The 24,426-nt window shown below is 42.2% G+C and overlaps 1 protein-coding gene and 1 long non-coding RNA gene across 4 annotated transcripts; both read right to left on the bottom strand.

Annotated features, from left to right (window-relative positions):
- Nucleotides 1-653: 653 nt before the first annotated feature.
- LOC119778817 (zinc finger protein 271-like) lies at nt 654-17,886 on the bottom strand. 3 transcript variants are annotated; one of them, XM_038278198.1, is made up of 4 exons: nt 17,602-17,886; nt 7,918-8,018; nt 7,224-7,845; nt 654-2,786 (listed from the first exon to the last, which is right to left on the bottom strand). In XM_038278198.1, exons 1-4 carry the CDS (start codon nt 17,771-17,773, stop codon nt 1,069-1,071), a joined length of 2,613 nt encoding a protein of 870 aa, XP_038134126.1. In that variant the 5' UTR covers nt 17,774-17,886; the 3' UTR covers nt 654-1,068. The 3 variants fall into 3 exon arrangements, with proteins under 3 accessions (XP_038134126.1, XP_038134127.1, XP_038134125.1); XM_038278199.1 differs by having other exon boundaries at nt 654-1,137; nt 1,222-2,786; nt 7,224-8,018; nt 17,602-17,885; XM_038278197.1 differs by having other exon boundaries at nt 7,224-8,018; nt 17,602-17,885.
- Nucleotides 17,887-22,851: 4,965 nt separating this feature from the next.
- Nucleotides 22,852-23,726, bottom strand: LOC119778819. Its single transcript, XR_005280137.1, has 2 exons — nt 23,662-23,726; nt 22,852-23,029 (listed from the first exon to the last, which is right to left on the bottom strand). It is a non-coding gene; the product is annotated as an uncharacterized LOC119778819 (long non-coding RNA).
- Between the last annotated feature and the right edge of the window lie 700 nt (nt 23,727-24,426).

Below are 24,426 nucleotides of genomic sequence, written 5' to 3'. Positions count from 1 at the left end.
AGCTAGGGTAACCCCTAAAAGCTAATGCTAGCTTATGTCAGCTAACAGTACCTTAAAGCGTCTCTTAAACATATACCCCACTCCAAGCATTCAAATCATTTGACCCTGCACTGGATATTTGGAGCCTTAAAAAACCCAGCAGAAAATGAATGAACATGAAGTCATCTCTTACTGGAAGACCGATTGTTAAAGTTTGTTGGATGTTCATCACGAGTAGACGTCACCTGAGTGGCTAAAACAAAGTAGATCCTACATCACTATGCGATAAACAGACTTTCCATATGTCCCACTGTTTGTTGCTGTCCTCTGAACATCAGCTAGCATACATGAGGTGGTGTTGTCAAGTTATGGGGGGTTTCTAGCTTCAGCTCCTCCCCAAACCTGAAAACGGCTGGTCATCACCAAGAAAGACGCTAAGCACAACTCAAATCCTTTTCCATTTTTGCTTTTTATTTGAGATCTAGGATTGGGATTTAGGTTGAAAACCTTTCAAACAAATTGACAAACAGAAGTGTATTAGTTTAAAACAAACAATTTGACCAACAGAAACTGAATTAGTTCAAAACAAAGATTTTCCACTGTGGCTCACCCATAAGCACAAACAAACTGAATATTACCAGGCCACGAGCCATACTGCAATATCTTTTAACTCAACCTCAACTTTTCTTTTTTTTTCAATAAACAATATAATAATAATAGCTAACTTTATTTTCTTCTTACCAGTTGTGTATCTGGTGATTGAACCATGAGCTTAAACATGCTTGCCAGGAGCCAGTCTCTTCCTCTGTCTGTCAAAACTGCCACACATGGGTGTGCAGGTGTTTTAATCATAGGAAGGCCCAACCCCCAACACAAGTTCACTCCTCTTTTCTCCTGTGCTTATTTTTTGACATGACAATCGTTAAATATGCTAACGCTGTTGCTACCGATAGAAGGGCCACCTGCAGTAGGTTAACAGTGTCCGATGTTCTCCTGGTATCAATGGGCCCAGAAGAGCCGCTTTAAGGTCCAGTTTATTTTAACTCATTCAGCACAGGATCAGAAAACCAGATGTTTTCATTCTGCAGGTCAGACCCTTTGGCAGCGCTTCTTGTGGCGCTGCAAGTCGCTGGATTGTCTGAAGGTTTTCCCACACAGTTTGCAGGAATACGGCTTCTCCCCCGTGTGCGTCCTCATGTGGTAGCTCAGCCCCCCCTGTTGATTGAAGGTTTTCTGACACACTTTGCAGGTAAACGGCTTCTCCCCCGTGTGCGTCCTCATGTGGTAGCTCAGCACCCCCCCTTGAGTGAAGGTTTTGTGACACACTTTGCAGCTAAACGGCTTCTCTCCTGTGTGAACCCTCATGTGGATGTTCATAGCGGCCCTCCTGACGAAGCCCTTCCCACACACGCTGCAGGGGTAGGGCTTTTCCCCTGTGTGAGTTCTGACGTGACAGGTGAGGTTGTTGCTCCGGCTGAAGCGCTTGTGGCAGATGTGGCAGGAGAAAGGCTTCTCCCCCGTGTGCTGCCTCAGGTGGCGCACCAGGTGACTGTTCAAGCCGAACTTTACCCCGCAGATCTTACAGGTAAACGCCTTCTCTCCTGTGTGAACCCTCATGTGGATGTTCATACAGCTCCTATTGACGAAGCCCTTCCCGCACACGCTGCAGGGGTAGGGCTTTTCCCCTGTGTGATTTCTGACGTGACAGGTCAGGGTGTCGCTATGTCTGAAGGTCTTGTTGCAGATGTGGCAGGAGAAGGGCTTCTCACCGGTGTGCCGCTTCATGTGTCGCACCAGGTTACTGTTCAAGCCGAACTTTTCCCCGCAGATCTTACAGGAGAAGGGCTTCTCACCGGTGTGCGTAATCATATGGCGGAAGGCATTGTACTGCGAAGTGAAGCGCCGCTTACAGAGCTCACAGGAGTAAGGTTTCTCGTTCTGGTGCGTGTCTCGGTGGTCTTGCAGCAGCAACATGTTGGAGAACTTTTTGCCACAGGTCTTACAAACAAAGGGTTTGGGTTCATTCGAGTCTTTGGACTGCTGGGAGCTCACTTCTTCCTGCTCCTCTTGAGTCTGATGTTCCTGGCAGCGCTTCTTGTGGCACAGCAAGTGGCTGGATTGTCTGAAGGTTTTCCCACACAGTTTGCAGGAATACGGCTTCTCCCCTGTGTGTGTCCTCATGTGGAAGCTTAGCCCATTCCATCGACTGAAGGTTTTGTGACACACTTTGCAGGTAAACGGCTTCTCTCCTGTGTGAACCCTCATGTGGATGTTCATAGCGGCCCTCGTGACGAAGCCCTTCCCACACATGCTGCAGGGGTAGGGCTTTTCCCCTGTGTGAGTTCTGACGTGACAGGTCAGGGTGTTGCTCTGTCTGAAGGTCTTGTTGCAGATGTGGCAGGAGAAGGGCTTCTCCCCCGTGTGGCGCTTCAGGTGGCGCACCAGGTGACTGTTCAAGCCGAACTTTTCCCCGCAGATCTTACAGGAGAAGGGCTTTTCACCGGTGTGCGTAATCATATGGCGGAAGGCAGTGTACTGCCGGGTGAAGCGCCGCGTACACAACTCACAGGAGTAAGGCTTCTCGTTCTGGTGCGTGTCTCGGTGGTCTTGCAGCAGCAACATGTTGGAGAACTTTTTGCCACAGGTCTTACAAACAAAGGGTTTGGGTTCATTCGAGTCTTCGGACTGCTGGGAGCTCACTTCTTCCTGCTCCTCTTTAATCTGCAGAAACCCTGGTTTCTTTGAATCCACACTGAGGAACCTTTCGGGCTCAGTTGGAACGTCTTCCTGATAAACACGGTTCTGGTCTGTTAAGAAAAAAAAAATCAGAAAAAAGTAAGTTAGTCCACGGAGCTAAACCATAAAAAAATTGACAGTGCAGAACCAACTGAGACTCCACTAACGGGTCGACTAGGAGGAGCTCCGGTCTGGTCACTCTCAATATTTCTGCATCTGTTTTTGTGCAGTGGCTATTAATTTATATGAACAGAACTGTTAGAAATATTTTATTTATACTCGGTTTGTGTTTCATGGGTTGTGTATTAATGAACTATTATGATGTATAATGTGTGATTCATCGTTTATTAACTCTTGCTAAAGATCGTTCCAGATACAGGTCATGCAACGGACAGGTTGTTTAGGAGGCCTGAACATCCTCTATCATATGTTTCTTCTAAACATGTGTTCTTGGAACAATTCAATTGTAAAACAACCACATGCTTTGTTTTAACATATGTGCTGAGGTTTAAAGTAAGATCATGTTGTTTCCCTTTCCCTTAGTTAAACCTCAGCCCCTGACTTAGACCTGCCAAGAACCATTGTAAAATATCTATTTATTATCACTATTATTATAAAATGTAGTTTGTAATTATGGCTATAGCAAACAATGATTTTAGTGATCAGTGATTTTATCTTTAATTTTTATGATTTATTGAGAAACTGCTTAAAAACAGTAATACTCTAAAGAATATTCACCTATTTACCTAAACTTATTCTATGATTAATTGGAATACATAGAAAAAAAAATGCAAAAACTTCAGATTTTCCTTTTGTTGTCGGAAATTTTTTTTTGTTCTTTCCTTCTCAGTATATTGATGTATGCTATGTACTCTCTAAAAATGTTTTTTTCTTAGCTAGTTTGTCTCACTTGGAAGGCCACAAAATGTCTGAGTGGAAGATGATTATAGACAAGACATACCTTTTTTCCTTAACAAAACCACATACTTTTTTAGGTAACCGTTTAACCAAAGTGTCTGTTATTGTTTTGACTCTGCCTTAAAAGTAAGGGAACAACTTTGTCTAAGGTTAGAACTTGGCAGACCATCATGCTGTAAATGTGAATGTATTGTTCTCCTTTACTTTGCAAAGTTAATAAAGTGCCGACTGAGTAAATCCATCGATCTCCTTCATTTAACTGGACTAAACAGTTGAAAACTTTTTTTCACACAACACTTTCAATACAAAACCAAAAAGAAGGATGCTGGAAAGCATGGAGCATGTCTGGTGTAGTGTATCGTGTTTGGCACTGACGATAGGCCCCGCCCTTCCACTACACCCACTTCTGCTCTCATCAACAGTTTGTTTAAATGTTTGTTATTCAGTGGGAATAAAATAGTGTTGAAAAACTAACAATTAAATTAATTAAATGTCCTATTAAACAATCATGATAATTATGGATGAATAGGAATTAAAGTGAGAATAACAAACTAAAAAGTTGATGGTTTGACCAACAAGCTAAAGCCCGGCTCACATCGATTGTGACGACTTTTTAATCTCCAATCCCATTTATTCACACTGAAAGTACACTATATTGCCAAAAGTATTTGCTCACCTGCCTTGACTCACATATGAGCTTAAGTGACATCCCGTTCCTAATCCATAGGGTTCAATATGACGTCGGTCCACCCTTTGCAGCTAGAACAGCTTCAACTCTTCTGGGAAGGCTGTCCACAAGGTTTAGGAGTGTGTTTATGGGAATTTTTGACCATTCTTCCAGAAGCGCATTTGTGAGGTCGCACACTGATGTTGGACGAGAAGGCCTGGCTCTCAGTCTCCGCTCTAATTCATCCCAAAGGTGTTCTATCGGGTTGAGGTCAGGACTCTGTGCAGGCCAGTCAAGTTCATCCACACCAGACTCTGTCATCCATGTCTTTATGGACCTTGCTTTGTGCACTGGTGCACAGTCATGTTGGAAGAGGAAGGGGCCAGCTCCAAACTGTTCCCACAAAGTTGGGAGCATGGAATTGTCCAAAATGTCTTGGTATGCTGAAGCATTCAGAGTTCCTTTCACTGGAACTAAGGGGCCAAGCCCAGCTCCTGAAAAACAACCCCACACCATAATCCCCCCTCCACCAAACTTTACACTTGGCACAATGCAGTCAGACAAGTACCGTTCTCCTGGCAACCGCCAAACCCAGACCCGTCCATCAGATTGCCAGATGGAGAAGCGCGATTCGTCACTCCAGAGAACGCGTCTCCACTGCTCTAGAGTCCAGTGGCGGCGTGCTTTACACCACCGCATCCGACGCTTTGCATTGCACTTGGTGATGTATGGCTTGGATGCAGCTGCTCGACCATGGAAACCCATTCCATGAAGCTCTCTGCGCACTGTTCTTGAGCTAATCTGAAGGCCACATGAAGTTTGGAGGTCTGTAGTGATTGACTCTGCAGAAAGTTGGCGACCTCTTCGCACTATGCGCGTCAGCATCCGCTGACCCCGCTCCGTCAGTTTACGTGGCCTACCACTTCGTGGCTGAGTTGCTGTCGTTCCCAAACACTTCCATTTTCTTATAATACAGCTGACAGTTGACTGTGGAATATTTAGGAGCGAGGAAATTTCACGACTGGATTTGTTGCACAGGTGGCATCCTATCACAGTTCCACGCTGGAATTCACTGAGCTCCTGAGAGCGACCCATTCTTTCACAAATGTTTGTAAAAACAGTCTGCATGCCTAGGTGCTTGAATTTATACACCTGTGGCCATGGAAGTGATTGGAACACCTGATTCCAATAATTTGGATGGGTGAGCAAATACTTTTGGCAATATAGTGTATATAGAGAGGCTTCGACCAGGCAGACTGAGCAGATCTAGATATGAGGAGTTTTTTGTTTACTTCGGTCTCTGTGCCCAAAGAACTGAAAAACTGTCCCACATTTGACTGGGAAGGATTATAAAAAACAAAACGCCGCTTCCCCTACTTCATGACTCTGTGCCTATATTAAATACACCACAGGAACTACATAAAAAGAAAAGGAAAACGCAGCAATAAAGGCTGTGGGGCGGTTTGTATGCTGGATGAGGCAGAGAGGCGATTCTCAGAGAGAGAGATCTGTGAAGTTTGTTCAAGTTTTTTTTCTTTTTTCATAAAGAGGATAGAGTGATGAGCTGCACTTACTTCCCTTTGTTTCTCTCAGATAGAGTGATAAACTGCTCTTTCTTCCCCTCGATGTTTGTTTTTGAGAGGTTCAAACTGGATCACTACTTTTTCTGTTTTCAGTCCCCCTGAACTCCTACCACGGTATTCTTTTTTAAATGTTTTTGATTTTTGTGCCAGTCTGCCCCACCTGCTTTATATTCGCTGTACGACTCCAATCCTGACAGGTTTCCCTGAGATTGACACATTTTAGCCCCATTTACTCTACCCTTTTGAAACCGTGCTGAGATTGGTCCGAGCACGGTAACCAAGATAACTGTTGAGTGTAAATGGTACGCAGAACTGAACCGGACTGTGGCAGACACAACCGAACCGTACTAACATGGTACTACTTCATCAGTAGGGCTCAGCTTGGTTCAGTTCTGGCTCGGTTCACAGATAAAGAGCGCATGAGCAGATCGCGTCATCTCCTTACAGTCAGCCTTCTTAATCAGGAAACTTCATAGATTCTTAAAAATCCTAGCTTCCCTACTGTGCCACACAATTACCAGTGATGATTCTGGTTCGCAGTGTGATGAACCTCGACCGTCTGTTGTTGTTTCTTGCGTCTGTAAGCCCTGAGTAGACTATCGTTTGTCGTATCCACTTCCTAGAAGACGACTGTCAAGTAATTCACCAAAGGCTGCCTTCTTCGCCTGACTCTCCGCAATCTTCCTAAATGCTGCAGGCGCCACCATGTTGGTTTGCTTTTTTACCTCTAGAGAGAAGTAGTACCATAGATTGCCACTAGGAGGCGAGGAATCATGCTAGTGTGGTGTGTAAATGGTCAAAGGTAACTTTTAAATGGGGCTTTTATTTTGTCTCTCGTCTTGTCAGACCCATGAAATTGCTGGTGAATTGCTGCATAGTCCGACTGAAACAGACCTGGGGTCTACCTTAGTCAGAGCTACGCAGCCCTCTGCAGAGAATCGTGTCGAGTGCGATCATCTCCACTGACTCTCAATGAGAGATAAACGCCACTACTTTGTCCAATAAGATTTCCTGTCAGATCGGATCATCAAGGGGGTCCAATCTGAACATGATGACTTGATATGAATGGAGTCTGATGTGCTATTGTTTGGTTGGAAAGAAAACTTGCAGCCACACGGCCCTTTCTGGAACCATTTTGACAATTGTGCTCTAGAGATTCAGAACCCAAAATAATTTTGCCGGTCCAAACTAAAAAAGAACCAACAGCTGAACCTAAATATGGACTTAACAGACCCAGTGAGGCCCTTAATAATCTGGATTAAATGGGTTCAGATTAAGGCAGTGGGCTAGTCTCTGTTCCAGACCTGTTGGGTCATTCGGACCATTGCAGTGTTTCGTACCTGGTATTTGGACGTTTGCCGGGTCGTCTTCAGAACTCCCCGATGGTTCTGCGCTATTGGACTCTCTATGTCGCTGCACAAAGGTATCAAACTCCTTCCTAAGCAGTGGACTCTCATCGTCATGTCGGGTCCAGAACTCCAATTTTCTGGATTTATTCTGGGGAGATTCTGGGTCTTCTGATTCCTGATTATCTTCTGATTCCAGGGGTTCTGGTTCCTCCAGGTCCTCCTTGGTATCCAGGTACTCCAACTCGCCCAAGTCGTCTATAATCTGTGGACATCCTGGTTCTGACAGGGCCTCTTCGATGTCAAAAGTTCCTAACTCTTCCAGGTCGTCTATGATCTGCGGACTGTCTGGCTCCACCAGGGTCTGGTCCATTTGCAGAGGTTCTGGTCCACATCGTTCATCTCCATTCGGAGGAGATTCTGGATCATCCAAAGCTTCTTCTCCCTGCAAAGGTTCTGGCTGCTGCTGAGCCTCTTCGGTCTGTGGAGGTTCTGGTTCTGTGAGGTTCTGTGTGAACTCAGGGGGATACAGCTCCACTTCCTCCTCTTTGATGCGTGGAGGTTCTGGTTCTGTGAGGTTCTGTGTGAACTCAGGGGGATACAGCTCCACTTCCTCCTCTTTGATGCGTGGAGGTTCTGGTTCTGTGAGGTTCTGTGTGAAGTCAGGGGGATACAGCTCCACTTCCTCCTCTTTAATGCGTGGAGGTTCTGGTTCCACCTTGTCCTGAACACAGAGACTCCCGTAGTCGGTCAGAACCTCTTCCTTATAAACCCGTCTGGGAGGAAGTCCTGAGGAGACAGAGAATATCATCGTGATCATGGCGATCCAAAAGATATTCTGAACTTCAGAACCACCAACAATGCAACACCAGGATTAGTCTGTGTTCTGATAACTGAATCTGGTTCTGACTGATGGGTTCATACAGAACAATGATGAGTTCAGTCCAAACAGACTGAGTCCAGTTCCACCAACAAAACAGTATCAGAACCTGCCAGTAACACCTCCCGCCATAGAGTGGCAGTAACGGGGGTTTGCTGAGTGGCACCGGACCTCTAGTTTCTGCGACCCGAACCGCCTAAAGCCCCAACTTTTGCTCTGTTCGAATTCCTAGGACGCGTCCTCCGAAGGCCAGATTCGAAGGACGATTACGTCATAGCGCCCCGCGCGGAGGTCTGTTCGGATTCCAAGAGTCCTCGTTATGCGACCTTAAAATGCGTCCTTCTTTTTGCCCGATTTGAAGGACGGGTCCGATGTATCCTCGATATCCTTGGATATCCCAGGATTCATTGCGAGACCAAGCATGCCGGCTGCTCCGTGATCAGTGGTGAATATCGGAAGTTCAGTTTAATATAATCCAGTCAGTGAATAGTTCCGTCTGAGATTAATGAAAATAGTTGTTTTAATGGTTATAGAGTCAGATATGTGGCGGTAATGTTTGATTTATCTAAAGGTTTTTATCTGTTACTGTGTAAATGGGTTTGGCTGGAATTTAAGGACAGATTCTAATATATCTGCAGGGTGGGGACTATAAATCTGATAGGAGTTTAATTTCTTTTATTGCCGTTTTGCACAATTTGCTTAACTAAGACATTTTTTGTGGAATATTAGAAATTTTGCAGATATATTCTTTATACATACATTGTTTAGATTTACTTATATATTTCTACCCCTTTTAATAGAATAGAAAATCCCTTTATTGTTCCACAATGGGCAAATTTACAGCAGTAGAAAGATTATTGAAAATGGTCACACAAATGTGGACCTTAGAAAAATGTCTAAGAATAACATAGTAGGAAATCCTGTAAAGTGTTTTAACAATATAAAACTGGAGAATAAATAACCAATATCCAAGCTATGGAAATTTTTACAATAATGGATATTTGAAAAGAGATGTGCCAAATGACAGCAGCATATTATTTATTATTTAACTGACTAAGGTTTTTATCATTACATTTGATTTTATTTGTTCCTGCTCCCGGTGGTTGGAACCTTTATTCCACTCAATAAAAACAGTTTTTAAAACTTCGGTTTTCATTCTTTTCCTGCTTTGTGCGTCAACTTTCACGAAGGGTAGACCTGTTCGGATTCACAGCCCAAACTCTTCCGGTCTCCTTTTTTTCACGGACTTTGAAGGATCCAGTCCAGGTAGATCGCGTCCTTGGAGGATGCAGCCCAGGAATTCGAACATTGCCTTTATGTGGCATTATACAGAGAAGAGCAGAACTCTAGATGTAGAGTTCAGAACTCTAGAATTCAAAACTCTAGATGTAGAGTTTTGATAGTCTGAGGGCGAGCAGCTCAGGAACCCTCCATGGACTCGTTTCAAGGCCGTCAGGACATTTTAAACCTGAATATTCTGTTATCAATAATAAGGCCTAATTTCTTTCACCGCTTTGTTCTTTCTACGTCCTTCAGTGTATCATCGATTGTCTGCTTGTTTGTTTCTCAGTCCAATCAGTTTCCCCACTGTGGGACGATGAAGGCATTTCTTCTTCTACTGTGGACCCCAATTAAAATCTGTGTTTTATTTTGAGGGGAAGGATTCCAATACCCCTTTCCCACTGGCTGAAAAAACCTGTTTAAAACCGGGAACAATCGGCATTTAGTGGCAGTGGGAACAGCTCACGATTGCTTGTCTATCCGGGTCAAACGACTCGGCAAGCGACAGGGATTGAAATCGTCTCGGCTCTGATCGGAATTGTGGGAACACCAGAGCCAGGGTTACCCGCTTAATTACTTGACACCATTGTATGCAACTTACAGATGCCAACACACCACGCCAGTCGGTCTGATCTAACAAGCAGAAACAACTCTGTTTCCATTTGATAAACATGGAGCTGAATGAGGATGAGGCGGGAGGCACCTAGCTGGACTCTGAGGAAGACAGTGATGAACCTGACAAATGAAGATGTGGATGAAACTTCCATCTCATACCCCTTTCCCACTGGCCAGTCGGTCTGATCTAACAAGCAGAAACACTCTGTTTCCATCCGATAAACATTAGGGATGTAACGATATTGACATTATCTGCTATCGCGGTGGTAAACGTGTCTCAATATCGTCGTGGTTGGGTTACAATAATAAAAGGGCAGGTGTCCGTCAAAAAGCAAGAGGAATAAACACAGTCCCGCGGAAAAAAATCCTTAACTGCATAGACCATGATCCTTTGCGCTGCATCGTCATACCAACCTTAAGCCAATAGGATTGCACGCAGATTGCACGCTGTCCACACAAGCTCGCAGCAAGCTAGCATGGCCGACAGCGATACTTGTAAGGATGAAAACAACCCCGAAGTTGAGATTGTGCCCGCCCCTGCAGCTTTTAAGTCAGATGTCTGGAAACTTTTTTTTTTCGCCGTGTCAAAAAACGCAAAAGGAGAGAAGGTGGTGGACAGACAATGGACTATATGCAAGCACTTAAAGGGAATTCCCTATTGTTTACAATTGTTCTGGTTGCTTCTTAACTTGAACATTGCACAAAAGAATGAACAGAATATTGATGTTCCTGACTACAACTTGCACTTTAAAAGCACTATGTGATCAGTGTTTTATGTTGTCATGATCCATAAATACAACAATAAATTGCCTGTTGACTGGCAAAAGCAGAAAAAATGTCTGTATTTTTTTGCTATTATCGTCACAAACACTATCGTGAGTTATTTAACAGTACCGTGAGCTTCTCCACAATATCGCAATAAATATCGTACCGTGAGGTCAATATTGAAATTGTATCGTACCGTGAGATTTTGATATCGTTACATCCCTAATAAACATGGAGCAGCTCTGGTGAGGAGTATTCAGACAGATAATAGAGCGAAACAATAAATAACACTGACTACGCCGTGGCTTCCTTCCATGTTGCTCTCCAATGTTTACTTTCCTGGTTTCTGTCACACTGGTGACATCATCAATGCTAACCCACGTGTTGGTGTCACCACACATGCAGCTGTAGGGGGTCAGAGGCCACGGAGCTGCCAGCAAGGGGTTAGATCAGCTTTTATTGCCAATGGGAAGGGAGCCAGATGCCGATTGTTAGCGAGTCGACACATGTTTAAAAAACATATTTTCATTGGGAAAGAGGCTTTACATTGAAGCCGATTCTGATTTCTAACCAGGAAAACCTAAAATAATAACAATCACATCTGGAGATCATCAAAAACATTTAAACACAGAAAATAAAACTGTTGCTGCTGGAAAATAAGATTAAGCGAAGAAACAGGAAACAGGATTTTAAGCTGGAGAAAATGGAGAAGACAGGATGAAACGAAAGGACTGGAGACGGTCCGAATGATCGACTCGAAAATAATAACTATTAATTGAACTTTATTAATCTCCCAATGGAGAAATTCACTTCTGCATCTTAACCCATCCCCTTGGGGAGCAGTAGACTGCCACTGTGCGGCGCCTGGGGAGCAGCGTGGGCTTAAGAGGAAACAATGACGTATTCAACTATAAGAATTGGACCCATTTCCATTCACAGCCATCCCATAATAATGCTGGATCGTGTAGTCTCCACACGTCCAGTAAAGCCAGAAAAAAAAGACGAAAGAATAAATAAATTGATTTTAATGGATTTTCCTTTAATTGACCCGACAGTGATTCATAAAACCCCTCAAAAGATCCTTTATTTTAACATTTGTGAGACAAAGGAACCAAAGTGAATGTCTTCACTGAGCAGGGTGTTTGTAGCCATTTTATTTACCCAGCATGCTCTCTGGTTTGACTTTATTCAAAGTATCAATTCTGTGTTTTCTCATCTTAAATAAAAAAATTAACTAAAATTTACATTTTCTACATCCAAGGAAAACTGGAACAGCTTGATATTCTGGACTAAATCATAAACCAATCAAATCAAATCCTGAATCAGATTCAATCAGGCCTTCATGAATAAATAGATCTAGGAAATCAGAATCTATCTTCAGCGCCAGCTGTTCGATGGAGCCTTTTCTATGAAGCAGTCGGACAAGATGAAACGAAACCCTGAGAGATGCTACATGCTAAGCTAACGCTACAAGGTCAGTGTGAGGTACAAACAGGAAGAGATCGGTAAAGCTCCTGTTTCAGCTACTGTGAACGAGTCCACACCAGGCCAGAGTTGGTGGGGACATGTCCACACCAGGCCAGAGTTGGTGGGGACATGTCCACACCAGGCCAGAGTTGGTGGGGACATGTCCACACCAGGCCAGAGTTGGCGGGGACATGTCCACACCAGGCCAGAGTTGGCGGGGACATGTCCACACCAGGCCAGAGTTGACGGGGACATGTCCACACCAGGCCAGAGTTGGTGGGGACATGTCCACACCAGGCCAGAGTTGGCGGGGACATGTCCACACCAGGCCAGAGTTGGCGGGGACATGTCCACACCAGGCCAGAGTTGGCGGGGACATGTCCACACCAGGCCAGAGTTGACGGGGACATGTCCACACCAGGCCAGAGTTGGCGGGGACATGTCCACACTAAGCCAGAGTTGGTGGGGACATGTCCACACTAGGCTAGAGTTGGTGGGGACATGTCCACACCAGGCCAGAGTTGGCGGGGACATGTCCACACCAGGCCAGAGTTGGCGGGGACATGTCCACACCAGGCCAGAGTTGGCGGGGACATGTCCACACCAGGCCAGAGTTGGCGGGGACATGTCCACACTAGGCCAGAGTTGGTGGGGACATGTCCACACCAGGCTAGAGTTGGCGGGGACATGTCCACACCAGGCCAGAGTTGACGGGGACATGTCCACACCAGGCCAGAGTTGGCGGGGACATGTCCACACCAGGCCAGAGTTGGCGGGGACATGTCCACACCAGGCCAGAGTTGGCGGGGACATGTCCACACCAGGCCAGAGTTGGCGGGGACATGTCCACTCTAGGCTAGAGTTGGTGGGGACATGTCCACACCAGGCCAGAGTTGGTGGGGACATGTCCAGACCAGGCCAGAGTTGGTGGGGACATGTCCACACTAGGCCAGAGTTGGTGGGGACATGTCCACACCAATAATTTCAGTTTTTTTTCCTTTTCCCGCTCATTTCCTAAGGTAACAGACGTTGGGTGCAGCTATCAGTGTCCGTGTTTTTTTTCCTCTCTTCCTGCTGCTCCCGTGTCCCGCCTCTCGGTGTGACATCATCAGATCTGTCACTTTGAGTCATCTGATTTGTGGTCGCATTTCACTGCCTAGAGAGTAGCTACATGGTTGGAGGAGAGACACAGCAGCACTCAGTGATTATTAACCTGCAGCTAGTTTGATGTTTAAGTTAAAGTTAGGAGACAAGTTGGTTAAAATAATTAGAGATGCCACCGAAAAATCTGTTGGTTAGATATAAGGAGCTTTTTCAGCTAAAAATGGCAACAGATTATAAGTTTATACAAGTTAGTATTATATTTTCTTTTCTAGTTAAAAAATCTGGGCTTCTCAGAGGACATATAAAAAATATAACCACGTCTGGGGGACAGTGATTCGTCTCCATGTTCTGAATGCTGGCGTACCATAAAGAATAAATGATGAACAGTTTAGTTTGTGCCTTCAAGTCGTTGCTCATAGGAAGACGTTACTTGGATAGAACCTAACGGAATATCTTCAGAACGGCTCCAAATGACACAAAGCCCAATGTAAAAAAACGGCATTCCCCTTTAGGTGGGATACACCACGCTTAAAAATGTGCACACATGAAAACCCCCGAGGGTCAGAGACTCTCCCACCACTGTCTCCTGAAATCCTGTGGGAAACACTGGAGGACCATGACTCCCAGTTCCAGGTTAACATGTTTTCTTATTGAACAGAGAATCAGACTGCAGAGCTTCTACAGATCTAGAAATGTAGTTTCTAGCATCATTATATTAGTAAAGAGGATCATAAATCTTTTTAAACGGAGAGAAACAGGGAGAGCTGCAGATTTAAAGGAGAAACAGATTGACTGGGATATGCAACATGCAATAAAATATATATCCATGTTCAAGAAAAAAATACGCTATTCTATAATTAAAATCTAGCATATCCATATTTTTCTGGATGGATGGAATTTAAATTGTTTTACTAGTGATGCATGATTTATTGATTGTGGCATCAGAATCGGCTGTTATTGGTTATTTTTTTATACATCAATGTTTTTGGGCTGTATATATACGTCACAGCTCCTCTCTTAGCCATCCTGTCATGCACAGATCAGATGCCAGACAGTTGGGTTTAAAAAAAAAAAGATTTACTGTAATGAATGGTAGAGAAAAACAAATCCTCTGGTTAGCCTCCCCTCTGGTTCACCAACAGCTGGAATGCAATAAAAAGTCCAGCAGTCCATGGGCGTAGGTTTGCATAGGGATCATAGGGACATGTCCCTAACCAAAATTTGGAACCGACCCAATTGTCCCTACCAATAATTTGATGTGAGCAACATGTTTATAATTTAAAATTATAAATATTTTTTGCTGCAGAAATTGCTTCTTTTCCTCTCGCAGCTGCCTGCCTGGTAGCTGCAGCTGCAGCTCCTTCCTAGCGCCTGCCTGTTTCTCCTGTCCCTTTAGCAGCGCACCTCACTGTGCTGCGCTGTATAACTCCACTCTCATTGGTTGTTCTGCCTTAAGTTCCGCCTTCTCTCTTTCTGATTGTTTTCTAGTCCGCGTGTGCTTGGAGCACAAATTTGAAAATGTATTCACACTAGAATACCGCGGTTACTACAATTAATATTAGGCTACGAAACTAGTCCCAATTAAAAAAACTGAATATCTGAATACTGAATATAAAAAAGCAACCTTTATTTTTTTTTTTATAAAACTAAATATTCTGAGTCAGCCAGGAGTTCTGAAGACTGCTGGAAAAATGGGCAAATAAAGACTGTAAGCCATCAACATTTCTGATTCTTAGCCACAGCCAACTAAAAAAGAAAATGTGAGGGATTCCTTTTTACCGATATTTAGTTGCTATTACTGTTTTCATTTTTTTATGACTCTTTGAAGTTCAGGTATAATTATTATTAGCAGGTGTTATTTCTTTTATAAAGTATAACAACAAGAGATGGCGCCTAAACATCTGCTATTTTTTGTTTAAGAAGCATAATTAGGGTTCCACATAATAGTTCTATTTTATTGACTATTTATACTCCTAGAAATAGGATAAAGACAAGAACAAACAGAGGAACACTATTAACATTGACTTTATCTTACATAGATTTCCTCCCAGTCTATAAGTAAATTAGTACAACATTAATGTCTGGTAAATAATGCTTGATTCTGGCTCTTTATTTTGGATATTATTACATTACAGATAAGATAGAGTTATATTGTCTTTTATACGTAATACTTAAACGGGATTTTATATTTGAATTAATTTAGGCACATTCTTAGTTTTGTGCTTTGTAGATAAGAAAATAGATATAAGGAGCTATTTTAACAGTCAGTAAGTAAAATAGGATGATATAAAAGATTGTTTCATTTAATCCTTTTATATTAAAAACTTACTTTTATACATTATATGGTTTTAGGAAACACAGATATTCAGTAATAATAATGCAGGGCAGCTTGTAGGTGAAGCAGCTGGCGCTTCAGTGCTTCAGCTGACGTCTAAATGATTTTAATTACAAAATCAGGAGCAACTTTTTTATTTATATACAATATAAATATCAATTTGTATTTGATATTGCTGGATTTAGGGAACTCAATCAATGAGCAGTGATGTTGCAGCACAGGTAGAGAGAGAAGTGTCCGAACCTTCAGGGCTTCAGGTGAAGGTTTTTTTGTTTTGTTTTTTTCAGAAGAAGTACGGTAATTGGATTCTGTGATCTCTTTAGGAGCTCACAAATGATGCCACATGGATTTTAATATAGTTTACCTGATTAACATGTTTGTTTGGTTGGCTGTTATCTCTACTTCACATGTATTTAGTAAGAAATGCATTTACAATGTTACGATAAAATTAAGGCAGCAACTAACAATTATTTTGCAAGTCGATTAGTCTGTCATTAGTTTTTTCGATGAATCGATTAATTAGATAGCCAAAGGTTCTTTAAAGAAGATTATTAATGACATTAAACCAGGTAAAACTAAAATATTTCTTCTTGAGGAGTTTTGGATGAAGAACATTGACAAAAACATTTTTATTTATTTTATAAGCAAAAAAACAAAAACAAAACAAATTTGGTATAATTACTGATCTGAGTGGGGTTCTCTGTCGGGGAAAGGCACATTTTACATTTATATTATGTTATAGAGTCTCTATTCTCCAGTTAATGATGAATCACTCACTAAATTAGTTGACGATTATTGAAATAATCAATTAATACGATTCTTTTTTTCAGCCCCAGATAAAATACATGAATTGGGCAACAAAGAGTAACTACAGCCCAGATGTTCAACTTTTATAGTAAAGTTAGTATTTTAATGAATGTATTATTTTGCTTGATATGGAGAGAGCATAGTAGGTAACAATATAAGAGTGGGGTTTAACTCTGCACAATTCTATATCTTCAAAAGAAAATACTGTATTTACCTTCTGTCTTAGTCGTTCAAATAAACCATTTTCAAAGTGGAAAACAGTCCTAATTCCACATTCATCAGAGCCGGTGATACTTCAACATTGATAAACAGCATCTAGTGAGTATAGGGCTTATAACATTTTTACTAATGTAGCAAAATTATGCTTTTCTCATTAAACAATGAATTCCTCTCATCAGTACGGATGCTCACATTGTGCATAAAAAAAGGGCATGCATATGGCAAAGCACCAATGACACCTGACCAATAGTGTCCCTACCAAAGTTCAAATCAAACCTACGCCCTTGCAGCAATCCCTCGGATACCCAACTCTACAAAGAAGATAGCCAGACCGGAGCACTCACCACAGCTGGGGGCCAAACACATTCTGTGGAATTGTCAGCCGTTCCCAGTATTTATAGGCCAACCAGTAGGGGGCGCCAAACACCACTCATCACACATAACTATAAAACATATTTTAGTAGAATTTAATCTACATCTTCTAAAACCCATTACATACATAATGCACTAAAAGCATCTCTCTAACATCTTTAAACATAAATATCAGTGTATTGTGGTTCCTTGTGTTCTCAACAACAGGAAAGAATTCAATTTTAGAAAATACAAAAACCTGATGAAAGCATTCAGGTGAAGTAACTGTAGGTCCATCTGCCCCCACCCTCAGAACCCCCCCACCCTACACCTTTGCTACAGAGGAACCTTCTGCTCCACATCTGCAGCCCAGGGGCCCATATTCTCCCACATCCGGCCCTGCTGATAATAACAGTCATTAAACCCACATGAATCTGAGCCCTCGTTGATTGGGAGGTTAGTCTGGTGTGTTTCTACAGTGGGAACATCTAGTAATGTGGATCTAAGTGAGAGGAACCTCCAGAGATGCAGATGAACATCAGACCTACCGAGCCTCTGCAGCCTGACCTGCGGCTTCAGGCACACAGCTAGCAGCTTGCTCTGGGCGGCCAGCTCCTCCTCCAGGCGGATGATGGTTTTCTCCACCTCGGAGAAGATCTCCTCCGCAGCAGCATCCAGTCTCTGCCTGATAAAGTCTCTGAGAGGAAGAACTGAACCCATTCCTGCAGCTGCTGATCCAAACTGGCCTGAGATCCGACCGGACGGTCCACAAAGCAAGCTAGCTGCTAACAACTGCTCAGCGCTACTTCCGGGGGACCTTAGGGCGACAACTTCCGGACGGATGCGTCAGCGCTGCCGCCATCTTGGTAAGGGAGAAGGGCAGCTGGTTGAACCGCATTTATAGGATTAAAAAACCTTAAGTAGAACATTTCACTGTTTTCTACATACATTTTCTATATTTGTGAAACTTGCCTTCTGCCATTAACTGCCTCAATCATTTACCAACACATCATATCTGAGGTTTTTGTCTTCTAAGAAGGGCTGTACCAAAACTTAGCTTGCTTTACCTGACCTTCCACCTTGCTCCTCTCCTTCCCCTTAGACACCGCTCCCTCTCTGGACTGGCAATCCTAAAATAGATTCTATTTAACAAGGTAAATATATACAGTTGTGTTTGAAAGTTACACACTCCCGATAAAGAGAGGATAAATTCACAACAGCAATTCTAATAAGAAACTAGAAAAAATATACATAAAAACATACAAAATTATATTTGATGGATTGAAATAGTGATTCTTAAATTGTGTTTTTATAAACAGTGAACAAACATTCCCAGACACCTTAGAGCACATTGGTCTAGAATATTTCACCAACAGGAGTAGAAATCTTGCTAAACATTGAAGAAAACACCTGATTGTGTCATGATGGGTGCACGGAGAGTGACCCAAATATGCAGAACACCACTAGACGGACACAGGAGTAAAAGTTTAACAAGTTTATTTTGCACAAGCACACTGATATGACTGGTTCTGGTTCGGGCCTGGAAACTGGTTCACCGGAGTCTGCGTGAGAGACAGTTCAGTTAGCGTTGCACCTTGGAGTTTGATTCCTTGATTGTAACTGATTGTACCTTGAGGGTTCTTGTAGATAGCTTTGAGAGGGCTACTGTTGGATCTGGAGAGGAGTTGATCAGCAGAGTCCGCAAGCTGCTTCAGCGTCTTACTTCTATTACAGAGCAGACCTCGGTTTTGAGTTTTCCAGCTCTTAGTCCGGAGCTGCATGGAAGTTCACTGTGGTTCTTCAGGTTTGGCTTTGAGGGTAGGCTCGGCAGGTTAGCTCTTCCTGAGCTCCACAGGGGATAAACTGGTTTCCTGGAAGATAGAGACAAGGGTTAGAATCCAGGCTGGATTCAAGAGTCAACAAAGATTCACTGAGAGTCTAGGCTTAGGCGCTGACCAACTGGATCAACACTGCGGCGTTGAGGCAAGGTCTGAAGACAGCTTAAGTAGTGGATCCTCTGATGATCTGATGGGCTGCAGCTGTGCAGAAGGCTCACTCAGGAGGATCCACGGTGGACTCTGCTGGAGAAAAGTGGAATTTCTCCAGCTCCCAACAGTACTCCCCCCTCAACGACCGCCCCTTGGCGGTCCGGAAGAGGTCGAAGGGCAGGAACGCTCGTACTCCTCGATCAAGGCAGGATCGAGAATGTACGAGCCGGGAACCCACTGGCGATCCTCCGGTCCGTAGCCCTCCCAGTCGACGAGGTTACTGCCAGCCGCGACCTCGTCGACGGGAGTCCACGATGCGACGGACAGTGAAGGCGGGATGACCGTCAACTTCCAGGGCGGGTGGCGGGGAGTCGGAAGGTGGGCACAGAGAACTCGAGATGACAGGCTTCACTTGGGAGACATGGAAGGTTGGATGGATGCGGAGAGACTGAGGCAGTTGAAGACGGACGGCAGATGGATTGATGACCTGGGAAATCTTGTATGGACCTATGAACTTGGGTGACAGTTTTCGAGACATTCCCTTGAGGGGAATGTCTCGAGTGGACAGCCATACCTCTTGGCCTTCTGAGTACTCGGGGGCGGGACGTCTCCTGGAATCCGCGAAGCGTTTGGTTGTCTCTGATGATCGGTTGAGGGTTGTGATGGTTTCTCTCCAAATTCTCTGACAGCGTCTGATGTGATGGTTGACTGACTGGACCGAAATCTCTCTCTCGTCTGCGGGAAAAAGTAGAGGTTGGTAACCGAGACTGACCTGAAAGGGGGATTGTCCGGTGGAAGCAGATTTGAGGGAGTTGTGTGCATATTCGATCCAGGTTAGATATTGGCTCCAGTCGATGGGATTATTGGAGGTTGTAGGGAATTAATGTGCACCAATGATTAAAATATATACATGTCTTTCACATTAAATAAAGTCTTGCTTCAAAGGTCTAAAAAAGTTTGGTATGTTGCAGAAAAGAGACAGAGGGTCTGGCATGCTGCTCGAAGTGCAAGTTTAGATCAGACCAAGACAGTGAGTCTAGCACGTTATGCTAAAAGTGGCTTCTGCACTGAGGCTAAGTTAAGGGAGCACAGATGTCCAGCAAACAGACAGCCGAGTCCAAATAAGGCCTATGCATGAGACATATGCTTGGAAGAATAGAGACACAGGAGGTTTAAGTGCCAAGATTATGCCAACCAAGTTAATGTGAAGTGTTATAATCATGAATCACTGAATGAAAGCTTTGCTCTGCAATGATCATTGAATGAAAACTTTGCTCTGAAATAATAATGACTGGAATATGATGTGTTTTTGATTTAATGGCAGTATATGTTATCATAACCTATAAGAAATGTAACCATAATCTGTAATAAAGGGTTTGTTGAGTAAATATATAAAAAATATGTTTTGAAGAGGACTTTCCTCCGGTAGGATAAAATTAATTAGACTTAACTGAAGAAAATGCATCTAAAATGGTGAAAAGAAAGGAGGAGCTTGGGGGAGGAGCCCCCAACAGCCTGAAATGTATAAAACGGAAGCTGTTTCATTGTATTATCAGTTGTTCTCCGGAGATCAGCTCAGTGTGTATGCTCTGTGTTTTTCAATAAAACACTCTGGACCTGGAAAACCGCGACTACTGCCTGTTTTTTAGATTTTTGGTTGAAGACTTTTCTGCTTTTTGAGAACTTTGAATTTTATTAAACTTAGCTTTAAGTTTTAAGTCGTTGGGAAGAGAACATCCATGACAGAATTGGCAAGCCAGCGGCGGAGAAGAGCAAAAAGGGGATGTCGGACGATCTGCAGGCACCACCTGGAAGGCGTGGAACCCCAAGGGCCCATAATTCACCATTGAAGGTGAGTCAATTCGTTATAATTTTCTAAATTAGTGGGGAACCAGCCTCCAGCGACTGCTTGTGGGGGTCAGGCGTCACAAAGCTCTTCTAAAAGAACCTAGTTTACCAAATTTAATAAAGTAATTTCGAAATTTGATAAGAATTTATGTGAGAACAAATAACGGCAGATTGAGCGGAGGAAAGGTCCAGGTATGTATGAGTATATGTGAATGCATGGTTTAAGTATTAATTGATGTTTATATTAATCTGTATTTGAACTGTTGAGTGCTGGAATAACTTTGTGAATAAGTCAAGCTTAACAGATGTTGTTCTGAGCGGACAAGTGGTGAAGGGACAGATTGGTCAAAGCGTTTTTGACAATAGTCTGTGGAAGCCACAGATCCGGAACATTATAGTACGTCTGTTACGTGAGGGTATTGGTGACTATGATAGTTGGCATGCTCCATGAAATAGCTTGTGTTGTGTATTAAGGTATTATGGGGCTAAGCGATAGCCAGGCTAAGGGATAGCCAGAGTATTACCGATTAAGCGATAAATCGGAGAATAGTACCGCTCGACCATCCGGAAGACGTCTATGCATTTCCAGTTATCTGGGTGCAGCCGGGGCAGCAGGGAAACAATTATATGCCACTGTGGGAAACGGTGAGGAAGAGTAGAAGTGCACGGTAAAACATATAATCATTTGTTTCGTGTCTTTGTCTGTGTGAAGAGTGAAAGAGTTAAGTGACTAAGGGGAAGTAGGGGGTGGATGATATTAACAAATAAAAATTATAATATTGATAAAGCTTAAATATATGATAATAATAAATAGAAATAATTATTGCAAAATATAGTTAAGAAGAATAACCTGAAAATTAATTAAGATTGGAAAACAGAATTGGCAACTGAAAAATACATAGTTAAAAGAATAAAAAGAAATTAACAAGGTCCCAAAACAAAGATTGTAAAATTGGATATAAAGTTATATAATAAATATTGGTATTATAAGTCATATTATATAAATTATAGAGTTACTATTCTTAGGTACGAAAATACTATTAATTATAAAAAACTCTAAATTCGAATTGGGAAATTCTGAAAAGAAGAACAATTGGACAATAAGAAAATAATAAAAGATAAAACACAATCTGAATTGGAAAGAGCAGAGCCGGCTGAAGTAAAATTAAAATAAAAATTATAAAGGTTGGTAAATAAGCATATACCGTAAAGGTTGGGTGATCACTGATTGCCATGGGAGCCAATGGGAGCAAACAGTCTGCAGAATTGACGCCTGCCAAATTGGTTATAATGACACATCCGTCCAATAGACGCAAAATTCAAAAATGCATGACAGAATGGCACAAGATAACATCTGGAAAGAATCGCTGGCCTAAAGAGGGCAGCTTTGATCCTTCTTGCTGTGATGAAGTAGATGCCCAATTGTGGGAAAAGAATAAAAAGCGTGACCGATTGCATTTGCATAAAAAACAGAAGTATGCTGAACAGAGTGACATCTTGCGGTATTTTAACCCACATGGAAAGAACCTATATAAACATATATGTTTTAATATAGGTTTTGATATAGGTTTTAAATATATGTGACATATATAAAATTGGCCGTTTTCCTATATTATATGTACATATATGTGCATATATGAAATAGCACATATATGTACATATATGTGCATATATGAAATAGCACATATATGTACATATATGTGCATATATGAAATAGCACATATATGTACATATATAAAATTGGCCGTTTTCCTATATTATATGTTAATGTATGTACATATATGTGTGTACCTATATCCGTGCATACATGTACCTATATGTGAAGATCATGTGCATACATGTAGCTATATCCGCTGATACGTTTACCTATATCAATCCACACATATATGCACTTGTTTACCTATGTATTAGCAAAATTATAAAAATCCATAGCTACTAGGCAACATAAATAATAGCCCAAAATGCAGATATTTAACATTATTTATTAACTTAAGAACAATCAAAGTACAAGAACAAAAAAATTTACAGAAATACCCCCCAAGAAATTATCTTGTAGATCTTCTCAGCTCTGTGAGCTTTGAATTAATAGATGTGCCTAGCTGCCCTCGGCTGACTGCAGGCCACTTCTTCAATGTAGCATCTAGAGAAGACCAAAAAATAATATTAAAATACCACTTCATCAGGAACCCAAAGTGCTTACTGCTTGCTGCAATTGGACACATATTTTGGATAAAGGGCTCACCATGATAAAAAATATGTCATGTAAACATGTCAATTGAAAGATTCTGATTGGACTCTAAATCTAAAATGAATTCTGATTGGAAACATCACATGCTATTATTCTGAATAAGGCTTGATGCATATGCACTTTGGATTATTTGTTAACATGTAAAGTGATTCAGAGTTTCTAATCCCTCAAATTTTTAATCTGATGTAAGAAACTTTACACATGTAAACATATATCGTTGTCAAAACTGCACTTTTGTAGAATTTTTCCTGCACCCAACCGTACCCAAAATACTTTACAATGGCCTCCCATTGACCCACTCCACTGGCGAGCTGCCATGATAGGTTTACTCAAAGAGAAATAAGGCACGCATTAAAATCAAGCAAATCCATTACCGGTAAAGACAAACTAAGGCACAAACACAGGACAGAATGGTTTAAGGGTGAAGGAGGGGTGAATATGATTTTTTATTAACCCTTCAGACGACAACATGCAATGGAGTTATTTGCAACACTATATGTCCTACAAAATAGAGGACAACACACCTTACAGTGCAATACCCCAGAAATGTGGCTTAAGAAGACAAAAGGTAGGATCAAGAAGTGAGCAAACGATGAATTATGTTTCATATTGATTCTTATGCTTAGTTTCCCAATAGTAAATAGGTTTTATAAATGCAGATTAATGATAAAGATATGAATCAAAATAATCATTGCCCTAAACTTATAACACTAATTGGCTACTACAAAGCACATAATATGTATTACTACATAATATGTTATTCACCTGTGTTTTTGCTGAGGTCTCAGCTCTTGATGGAGTCTTGTTTGAGAAGAAAAACATTGTTAAATTCAACAATTGTAAAACTTCAACAACTTTATGCATGTGGGGCAAGTAAATTATATATTACCACTAACTATCCCAACATAAAAATCCTTATAGCTCAGTTGGAGCCTTAAGTGAAATAAGTACAGAAAAATCTGAGGTATAAAAGGGTTACACACACCTGGGATGTCTCTCCAACGAGCTCAGTCACCATGTGACTCTTTTTAAAGGGCTCGGTTTCCCTCTTGCTAATCTCCTTTCTGGAACCCCTTTAAAAGGAAAAAAAACATACTGTATTTTCCGGGACTATAAGTTCCCAATTTTTTTCATATTTTGGCCCCGGGGGGTGGACTTATATAGGAGCGACTTGGTGTGAAATTATTACACATTTTTCCCGGGTTTATATCATTACACCTGTTTTTTTTAAAAAACCAAAAAAACCCCACTTTAGCGGGGGGAAGAAGCAGGGTTTGCGCGGAGGGTGT

This window comes from Cyprinodon tularosa, unplaced genomic scaffold (assembly GCF_016077235.1).
Source record: "Cyprinodon tularosa strain WSP-4 unplaced genomic scaffold, ASM1607723v1 ctg1395, whole genome shotgun sequence".
NCBI classification, from domain to species: Eukaryota; Metazoa; Chordata; class Actinopteri; order Cyprinodontiformes; family Cyprinodontidae; genus Cyprinodon; species Cyprinodon tularosa.
This window is presented reverse-complemented; position numbering and strand designations above follow the sequence as displayed.

Excerpts from the sequence above, each read along its gene's own strand:
- LOC119778817 (XM_038278197.1), bottom strand. The coding sequence starts at position 17,773 with ATGGGTTCAGTTCTTCCTCTCAGAGACTTTATCAGGCAGAGACTGGAT. Across the intron at positions 8,019-17,601 it reads GGTCAGGCTGCAGAGGCTCG|GACTTCCTCCCAGACGGGTT; the intron begins GTAGGTCTGATG and ends CTGTCTCCTCAG. Across the intron at positions 2,787-7,223 it reads GGCAAACGTCCAAATACCAG|ACCAGAACCGTGTTTATCAG; the intron begins GTACGAAACACT and ends TTTTCTTAACAG.